We start from the raw sequence: 10499 nt of genomic DNA on the forward strand, positions 1-10499 counted from the left end.
TAACCAAGTCAGCCGTGGCTATGTCTTGAGTTGGCAGATTACCCGAACTTGATTTTGTTTCTGTCTACAGCACTCGCAATAGCGAATTCGATGTAGTATTCAACAGGCATACAGTGACACCTGACCAGTGAAAAGGGAAATAAAATTAATGTGCGTAAATCAACATTGTCTAGCCGACTTAGGATGACAGCGGTTTCTCATTGAATTCTTGAATACCTCGACTTAGAAGCCCAATAACACCACCGTTTGGACATTCTGTCTTCAGAGGACAATAGGGACTGGTCGGAGTTGAGTATTTGTTTCCGCTCAGATTACATGTACTTAGGGGAGAACCATTTGATTTCTGGGGGGGTATGGAGGAAGAGGGTATGGGAGCAAATTTTTTTTTCCAATTTTTTTTTCTACTGTCAGACCTGCATCAATTTTTTTTTTCAATTGGAGTAGCAGTGCAATTTTTTTTTTTTTATTGGTCATCAAGTTTGTAATGCGTTGTATATAAGGGAGCCGTCATTATTTACGGCCTGAAACTCCGAAATTTCAAGTGACCCCCGCCCCTCGCCAACCATGATGAATTTGAGTAACCTCCCTCTCTAACTCTGAAATTTTGACTGATCCCCCACTTAGAAAAGTTAAATACCAATACATGTAATTGTAAAATTTACAAAATACAGCAACAGTAAAGTCTTTTTTAAGACCTTTCAAATCCTGATGTACCCTGCTAGACTATCATCAGTTATCTCATGATGGTTCAAAAAAAGGTGAACACATCAAAATGAAATTCAAAGTCACAATAAAATAAAGATATAAAAGATCACGCAGTATCTAATCATATAGTACATTGTTTAATATGGATGGATATTATGACAGGGTTTTCACTAGGATATCTGACCAGGCAGAATTTGAAAGTACAGGGGAGAACATGAGAGAGGCTTAGGGGAAAATGTAACAGGGGCTTTCCCCTATCTTGCATGGAAATTTCTAAGATATTGATGTGTGCAATGGTGCAGTCTGGTGCAATCTGAGAGGTGTTTTTTAATTTTTTTACTAAGTGAAACTGTTAGAATACCCCAAGGGGGAGAGCACACGAGAGGGGGGTTCCCCCTGTCGTATTGGAAATTTTGAGAAATTGATGTGTTTAATGGTGCAATCTGAGAGGAGTTTCACTTATTTTGCACTCAGTAAAACTGTTTGAAAATGACATAGAACACTGATATTTTTTCCATTTTTTGCATGTTCAGTTTTTGAGTCACAATATTCAACAACCAAACAATGACAATACAATTTGTGAAAAACAGTTCTGTTTGCCAGAGACTGAAGACAAATGAATATACAGGAACGGAAAATCTGTGACCTTCTTGTGTCATTTCTCCAGCTGCCAGCTTCTAATGAAAACCTGAATATGGTATGTTTGCGATCCGGTGTTTGTGGTCAGAAAAACAAGGCTCACACATTGTATTTCATTATATTTGTTGTTCCTCAATTTTTCATTGTCAAGGTACATCTTTCTATGAAATTTATATTGAGAAAATAATATATTGGTTTTAACACTAGTTTATTGACTCCTTGTCTTGTGTTTTAAATTTTCACAATTTACAGAAGTCAAATAGTCCCCTTTAGATAGTGTCTATGCCATTGAGATATTGCAACAGAAATCCTGAAACATGATTACTTGGGTCAGGAAAGGGAAGGAAAACATTGAGTGTACTGAGGTGTAAAGTAGACCTATGTAGTGCATGCTTATATCATAAGTGCTGGGAAAAGAAACATAAGAATTGCTTGTGGTAAAACATTTGCGCCGCCTATGGCGGCGCGCCGGCAAAGAATACATGAGAATAAGGTTTCCAAATTTTGCTTATTTCTGGTGCATTGTGACAATTTTTTTTTCTCTTCTGTCTGTTATGACAATTTTTTTTTTCTCAGGCCATGACAGGATCAATTTTTTTTTTCTTCTCTCTCACCTGGTGACAATTTTTTTTTCTCAAAATCCTCCATATCCCCCCCAGAAATCAAATGGTTCTCCCCTTATTATATTATAGCCTTCCTCTTCAAATTTATTGGCGGTATTTTCTCTCGTGTTCATGTAGTAAGTATCGACTCTACATATGGTACCCTGGTATTTCCTGTTACTACCGGTATGTCTGTTTGATTCACATTGTAATAAACCATGACATTTTTTGAACTCCATGATGCGTTTGTTGTATAACATAGGTTTTTGCTGCAATCCTCCATGGCAATTACCCACATTGGTAGGGTACGAAGTACGCTAAAACACACATTCACGTTTTCTGCAGTAATGAAGTAAATTTATTGACGTCTTCGTACTTGTATGGCAGTATGACAATGGTGAGCGTTTAACCTAAAAACAAAGATGTGATATCTGGTTGCACTCATTTATTTTTAAGGAAGAGCACAAACAGTGAAGACTTATTAGAATTTCAGTCACTTACATCAAATAGGCAGCGTTGAAAAAAAAAGCATTTTGTGGCTAAGGGCCATATACAAGTCCAATAGCTTTGCTACCTGTTGCCAACTATACACATAGTACAGTCGTGCAGCGCTGTCTGTACTAAGGCAGGTATGATACCGATGAGTGACGTTCACCAAATGACAGCCGTACAATGACTGTCCTGACCTGATTTCCAGGATTTACTCATCCAGGGTCTACAAGGTGTGAGAACAAGAACTTCGCCGTCAGAATACATATACTTCTTGTGAATAATTAATACTCTATAATCAATAGGTTACACAGTTATTGAAATGAAACCAGTGAAAGTACATTACTATTAACAGGCGGACGACAGAAAGATGGCGATGTAAGCAATTATTGTGTTAAGAATACAGTAGTTGCACCATATTACTTTTACGACAACGTATATTAAGTTCTAGAATGAACATTTCATGTGTATTGATTTACTGAGATTAACAATCACTGATTTTCAAAACATATCTCTATGCTTTGAAGTCTGGAAAATATCGTGTGACTTCGGTATACGGCCGGGGGCTCCAATATCTCTGCGCAAAGGCCATGAACACGATATTTCCCAACCTTAGCAGGCGAATAACGGAGAGAGAGAGAGAGAGAGAGAGAGAGAGAGAGAGAGAGAGAGAGAGAGAGAGAGAGAGAGAGAGATATTCTACCTACATATTCATGCAGTTTAATAGTTCTAAAAAAATTCAATCGTGTGAAGTTTATCGAATTATTATAGTGCAAGCGTTTTCTGCTGTCCATATCGGTCCATTTTGATATGTGTTACCACATCAGCCTCTATTAGGGCAACTGTTTATGAAAAGATAGAAAGAAAATACGGTCAGGAAAAATATGTTGGAGCCAATTATCCATCGCGATGGTACATAAATCTATCATGTATTTAACTTTCATCACTGTATGAACTCGATATTGGAGCCAGTCTACAGCTGATAAATCTCGATTTTACCGTGTGACGAGTTTCTAACTTGAAACATTTGTCGAGAGACAGCAAATATACTTTCGTTTAACCACGCTAACTGAAGGCTGATGGTGCCTACGGCAGTGGATGGCGGTTGTGGTGATTTTGACTTGGACGTTGACTTTAATCTATTCAAATTAAAGGTATACTGTCACATGTTCCAATTTTGCCACAGTTACCATGGAATAAGCAAATCTAATCAATCACAGATTTTAAGAGGGTGGCCGCTTTTTAAAAACAGCGCCCTCACATGGGCATTTTGAATACCAAGAAATGCCCCTTTGACCATATATGGGCATATTTAGATTACAGGTGACTGTATACCTTTAAACCTACCTTGCTCGCCAACTTTTGGCAAAGTCACGCATACTTTCCGGCTTACTTCCATCCGGTTTTAAGAAGTCGTTGTCCATATTTCCATCGTAGTTGCCCAAAAGCCCGCAAACTTTTCCCTTGAATTCGGGTTTGGTCAGATCGACACGGAGATGGTGCACCTCCAAGCCAAGCCAGCTCACTGTCAAGTTGAACTTTGGCACGCTGATGGTGACATTCCGGTCTAATTGGGAATGAATCTCGATTTCACCGTTGTCAATCAAATCGAGCGGTTTTTCAACGGAGTTGCCATTAACCTGGAATCAAAAAATGGTATACAGATGAATCATCGTGCATCATCGGAATTCCCCCCGCGTAATACGTCTATTATGTTGAGTCGATCAACGGCGCTCTTCTCTCAATCCGAGGTTCCTGCATATTAAGTGGATTGATGTATGCAATGCACTGCTCGTTTACAATAAGTCAATATTTGTTCGATTCACATTGATTTTTTTTTCAACTGAATAAATTTGTTAGATAAATTTAATTATTCAGTGAGATTTTTAGATAATTTACTGGTGTTGATTAAAAATGTCCATTGCTGCCTAGTGTTATCACTACCGCAGATGAGAATTTGCCCGATGCCAGGAGAGCAAATTGTCACCTGCTCTTGTGCACATAAACCCATGTATTCAGGCAATAATATATAGCAAATTGTCACCTGCTCTTGTGCACATAAACCCATGTATTCAGGCAACAACATATAATATTGTACGTATCATATAGTGCATATGTGTATGACCCCATTGATTTAATTTTCTCATGTTACTTTGCTTTAACTTTCTTACTGTAATTTGTGTATCTGAGTGGCTGTACACTTCCAGTATGAATTTCTTCACACGGACAACTATAGTGTAATTAGTTTTCGAAAGTCATCTACAGACAGCATATGTTCAGTAACAGGATTCCGAATACACCGCAAATAATATTGATGTGAATGGTTATGTTTTATTCACATTAAAGCTACAATCTTTAAAAGCTAAAAAGTTTAGACTGTCTGAGAAATTTATTGTGACACATGCTGTCAGCAATTACAACTGAATTTGATGGCAGTACTAGTGATATTTGAATAATTACCGTTGTTGATCCGTCCTCCTCCATGATTATACTATATTTACCCTCGATTTCAACAGACACAGAAGTGATCACACTTGAAGGCGTGTCCTTCTCTCCGCGAGGCACGATGTTTGCAATGATGTCAAACGCCCTCTGTGTCAAGTTTCGACAGTCTCGCAGTACGTAGTACGAGCACCTCCCTTCAAAATCATACTCGTATCCATCCAGGGTCTCGAAATGGGGATCGCCCTCTACGTCGGCTGTACTCCCTAAGTATTAAATATATTCATGTCTTCAATTTCTTAACTTTGCAGTGTTTGATCCTGGGTTCTATGGGTTGAGCGACGTTTTACAAAATAATTTGTTTTGGTTCAAATTTTTCAACCATATTATTGAGAATCATGCGACAGTTGGACGTCTGGGGTGTGAAAAGTGTAATGTTTGTTAATATTGTTTTTTTTTCTGTGTTTGAAAATTAAAATGGCTGCTGTATTAAATTCACGTCAACATTATCATAATACCAAATACAGTTTTCAGATTTGATCTAAATGCAACTATTTCATTAAGCCAAAGCTACTGTTTATATATATATATATATATATATATATATATATATATATATATATATATATATGCACATTGTATACATTTTGTGTGTGTATATATATATATATATATTATATATATATATATATATATATATATATATATATATCACTGCTATCTGAAGATTGCAGGATGCATGACAAGTAACATATATTATTACTTTGCACTTGAAGTGTACTTGAAGTAATTTGTGTTATTTTATTTATAACGGTCTGCATCTTGCATCGAGCACTGTAATTTCCAACGAGGACATCTGTATACTTAGCAATATGTACTACTTAACGTTCAATAACATATGATATCCAAGTTTCATGGATGTTACAATCCTCAGTCGGATTACAAAGTGCATGAAACTTTACAGATATTATTATTTTGTGCTTGAAGTATTTATCAATGTTATTGTTTATGATGCTATGCTTTGGTAATGAACAACACCAGTTGTTTGATGGCCTTATAACAATCGTGAAACTCTGAGTCACAACCGATAAATTAAATGTTTATTACTTGACTATAACTGAACTCTAAATCGCTCTGTGGGACTACATCAAGCACTGTCTATTCCCAGCGAAGACACTTGGTGGAAGCACACTACCACACCTGGTTGTTAGGTTCCAAATCTATTTATTATACCTGAAACACAATGTTTCGCTCTAGAATTAGAGCTTAACCTCTTAAGGTGTTTTCTAGAGGCAGGGATATGGTCAAAACTGTTGAAATGTCTGGACCGAAGCCGAAGGCGGGAATTTCGGCGCTCGGCGTCGGTCCAGGCGTCATGAAATTTAGCATTGACGATAACATCAGATTTCACAATATTTTGCGCAAACTATTACCAGAAAAGTTTGACATCAGCATGGAAGGCAAAAAATAAATACAGCAACTTCGTTAGAAGAGCCTCTAATAATGTGAAACATTAGTCTCCGGTCCTTCATTACAGCTGTTGTTACTGGTTTTGTTTTTTATACCGTTCGATTGTGACGTCATGTTAAAAATGTTGCTATAATATATGGCGCAGATAATGCCACAGATGGAGTTAATTGGGCCGATTGGCTGTCCACGGTAGTTTACTATTGATCCAATAAAACTCGTTTCTAAGCTTGTCGAAAGGCAGAAAATTTAGTAAACCTTATAAAAAGTCCATTACAAAAAATATGTTCGTGTTTTTTCAATCATATTATAATAATCGTAAAAATCAACGATTTCGGTGAAAATGGAGATATTCAATATAGCCTACTCTAATCTGCTGCACGTTGGTTACGTCGGTGCATTATCTTAAGTATGGACTCTTAAATAAATCGCATTTTAATAGCTATATTTCTGATTTGTCCAATAAACCGCCAGAAAAAAATGTCAATAACACCTTTCGGCTATCTTTAATTTTTGAGTCTGTACCGCTAGGTTGTTCATTGCCTTTCCACCGAAGATCACATACTAATTCACATTTAATCTTTCTCAAAAGAAAATCTATGTACCTAGTTAATACACACCTTATTTATGTACACATCCTCAGTTTACATTTTCTTCTGTACCGCTGAGTACGATTGGTCATCAAGAGATTTTGCGCACGTAACTTGCGGAAAATTTACGTTGTAGAAATCAAGGGCTTAGAGACTTCCTTTAACCCTTTGAGCGCCAAAGTCAATTTTTGTCACCTTTAGAAAATATACTTCGGTCAATTTTTTCAAATTTTAGTCAAAATTTTGATAACAAACTGAAGCCAATGAAATGTGATGTCCATCGGTCCAAAATTATAAAAAAATACAGAAAAAATCATAAAAATTGGGGAAAATGTTGCACTAAAATTTTGGTGGGAACAATATACAACACTCAAAGGGTTAACAAAAGACTATTCGAAAATGCACAAAATTTGATAGCTGAAATGTGTTGAATTGATAAAAATGCACACCAAGTTTCACTCTTTCAATTTCAGGGTTACAAACTAAAAACAAGATGTATCCAAAATTTAAACAATATGAAAATTGTGATCTTTTTTGAAAAGAAAAAGATCGAGAGACATGTATTCTTCCATTACCAAATTTGGTTGTTGTAGCGCTCTGCTGTTGCCAAGACGACGCGACGAAACTGTTTTCTCATGATATAATATAACTACAATCTGTGCATGGTTATATGTTCGTTTATTTGCTCCCTGTTCATAAAAGGTTAATTTTTTATTATTTTATGTCTATCTGGGGCTGACGCAGTGTTTGTTGAGAAATTCTTCATGCATCGGTTTCGTTCAGGGTTATTTTTCTATCTCAATGTATGTCGACCGTTTTACAAGAAACACTAATAATTTTAAGACGAGTTTTAATTGTATTATGAAGTAGATATCTACTAATTTTGTTTATTTATGCTGTTTGTGACAGTTTATTCTTTTTCAGATATATCTTCTACTACCCCCCCCTCTCTCTCTCTCTCTCTCTCTCTCTCTCTCTTGTTACGATCAGTCTTATGACTGTCACAATGATGCTTTAATCGTGTTTTCTGCATTCTATCTTAAATTATCACTTACTTTTTACTCTTTTCAAGGCCCGATGTTCGTGTTCGTTGAGGTCATTCCCTTCAATCTGTGTGTACGTATATAAAAGGAAAACAAAAAATAAGCTCATATGTACGTGTTTGGCATGATGATGTTTTACACATGTATCCAGGAATAACATCGGATAAACTTCTGTAAATTACATTGTTAATTTGTTTTCAGTTTAATCTCTGAAATCATAGGGCAACTGGAATGACACGATCATTACTGTTGTGTTGGTGGTTTTCTCAAAAGTAAGCTGCCTTTATACCCAAGATATGAGAAGACATCGCTACAAACATGGTATTTTTATGACACCTGTACACCTTGAATGAATTTTCCTATGTCAACTATTAGAAGGTAGAACAACTCACCTTTACGTCTCCATCCAGCGGAATTGATGTTATGACGTCATAAGAAACTACCAAGAAACACAGAATATTCAACGCGCGTACACGTAACATTGTCCCTTCCTGGATATCGCGATGGTACACTGAGCACGTTTTTAATATTTTAAGAGCCACCAGCGGTGATCAAGTTATTAACATACATGATGATATCAACGATCATTTGTTTTATGCTCAAAAACGACAGATTGCGAATAATAGAGACTAATGTGGAGACTAATCCCGCTTACATTATGCCCGAACGAGGCCTCCACGTCACGGTGTGAGAGAGAGAGAGAGAGAGAGAGAGAGAGAGAGAGAGAGAGAGAGAGAGAGAGAGAGGGGGGAGACAGTTTAAAGATATTTTGTATGTAGTAGTTATTCGCAGATATTTTAAGAGAAATAGGGAAATCTAACTGTTTTTATATCATATTTTCACTGTCTTTCGATTTTTTCTACACTAGCTTCAGATAGCAATCAAGTTAACTTCTAGAAAATCATAATGAAAAAAATGAAAATTGATGAAAACTTCAAATAGGGATACTTCTTATGAAAATTAAAAAGTTCAATGTTTGGAAATTGGAAAATGTTTTTCATGGTGTTCGATAAGCATATACTAGAATTTTTGATGTATGATGAAACGTTAGGATTTATTTTCTCAGTCCTACTTTTCCCCCAAATCTAGTATATACTGTAACTTGAAGGTTCAAAGATCATCATTTGCAATACTGCCAGCTTAGAAATTATTACCTTCATCATTAATGTGATCATCAGCAGCAGTATCAGTGTCACCACCACCACCACCACCACATACCTACAACAACAAAAACAACAACAACAACAACAACAACAACAACAACAGAAGTAGCGCGCGCGTAACTCTGGCTCTAATACGGCATCTCAATGTCATACTGTACAGTGGCAGAGTCTAAATCAATTAAAGTTTTAATTTCTGTTTCCCAACCTTTCCGTTCCTATTTTCGTACATCGCATGTTATTGCTTTATCTTCAAGCAAATGAGGAACCCACCATTTAAACTCTGATTGCAAAAAAAGCCTTTAATGTTAACAAGACAGATGATACTTTAGTTCAGACTTTTGTGAGACGATTCCAAACTTTGAAGAATGAAACGATAGGAAGAATCACCTCTATATTTCCGGGAAACATTTGTTGTACAGTGAAACAAAAGCTTTTTGACTAGGTTGGCATTTTAAAATCGTGTGACCCCCGTCCTCTGTGCTCTATAAACAAATGCGACCTGTTGTCGTCTGCATTTTTAGAGTCTGAGATGACCTTGGTCCGACCTCGGCCATGATAGCTGCTTGCTTTTTAATGTTTCCAGTCACAGCAACTCCTATCGTCAACTTGCCAATGTGTTCACCGAAATCATCCTCTCCATACGAATACAGACAGTACAGACTTTATAGGTCGTACGAATCATATCCGTTCATATTCAGAAAAAAAATCCCCAAATAAACCAAAAAATAAACGAAACTTCACATCCGCAGTAGAGAATTTGTGTCTCTTCTAAAGGAATGGCGGCGACGATGAAAAAGATCATAACAACAATTATAACCATGATAACTATCATCTGATCATTATAATCTTTGCCGTGATCATTATTTTTTGTCTGGCATTTTCCCCACAGATATGCAAAAATGTACATATGTATAAATTCACGCAAAAGTGCGACATAAGGAATGGAATTTTCTATCCTAAAATGAAATTTTCTGTCCATAATTTCAACAAGTGGAACGGGTCATATTTCAATTACTGTTTGTTGAACATGTATTTGGTGCGCTCTCTGACATGCAACGATTTGCTATAAGTTACAACACAGGGAGTATAGAAGGAAGACTGCGGCACATGGTTACGGTATACGATATCAGTCTATGTTGATCACTGACTGTACCTACATTGAGACCAACGTTAAAAAGAGACTGATTTCAGGTGAAAGACTCACACACGGGAAATTTCCCTCAAAGTCTACAACCGTTACGCTGCCCGGCTCTGAAGGAAGCCATGCAGCACGAGAATGTCACCGTGCTAAAAGCATGTTTTTGAATTGTTTGTTATTTGCAATGAAAATTATTGGGTACGAGTAAACAAGTGTAATCT

The 10499-nt window shown here is 36.6% G+C and overlaps 1 protein-coding gene across 1 annotated transcript; it reads right to left on the reverse strand.

Annotated features, from left to right (window-relative positions):
* Positions 1–1043: 1043 nt before the first annotated feature.
* On the reverse strand, positions 1044–8606 carry LOC139138570 (BMP-binding endothelial regulator protein-like). Its single transcript, XM_070707001.1, has 5 exons — positions 8370–8606; positions 7990–8044; positions 4896–5143; positions 3783–4075; positions 1044–3277 (listed from the first exon to the last, which is right to left on the reverse strand). The coding sequence occupies exons 1-5, from the start codon at positions 8457–8459 to the stop codon at positions 3259–3261; spliced, it is 705 nt and encodes a 234-aa protein (XP_070563102.1). The 5' UTR covers positions 8460–8606; the 3' UTR covers positions 1044–3258.
* Between the last annotated feature and the right edge of the window lie 1893 nt (positions 8607–10499).

The sequence above is a fragment of the Ptychodera flava genome, chromosome 8, assembly GCF_041260155.1.
Source record: "Ptychodera flava strain L36383 chromosome 8, AS_Pfla_20210202, whole genome shotgun sequence".
Lineage (NCBI taxonomy): Eukaryota > Metazoa > Hemichordata > Enteropneusta > Ptychoderidae > Ptychodera > Ptychodera flava.

Coding starts and splice junctions, on each gene's coding strand:
- LOC139138570 (XM_070707001.1), bottom strand. CDS start 8,459: ATGTTACGTGTACGCGCGTTGAATATTCTGTGTTTCTTGGTAGTTTCT. Junction 8,045..8,369: donor CGCTGGATGGAGACGTAAAG/GTGAGTTGTTCT, acceptor ACGTACACACAG/ATTGAAGGGAATGACCTCAA. Junction 4,076..4,895: donor AGGAGGACGGATCAACAACG/GTAATTATTCAA, acceptor TTTTGATTCCAG/GTTAATGGCAACTCCGTTGA.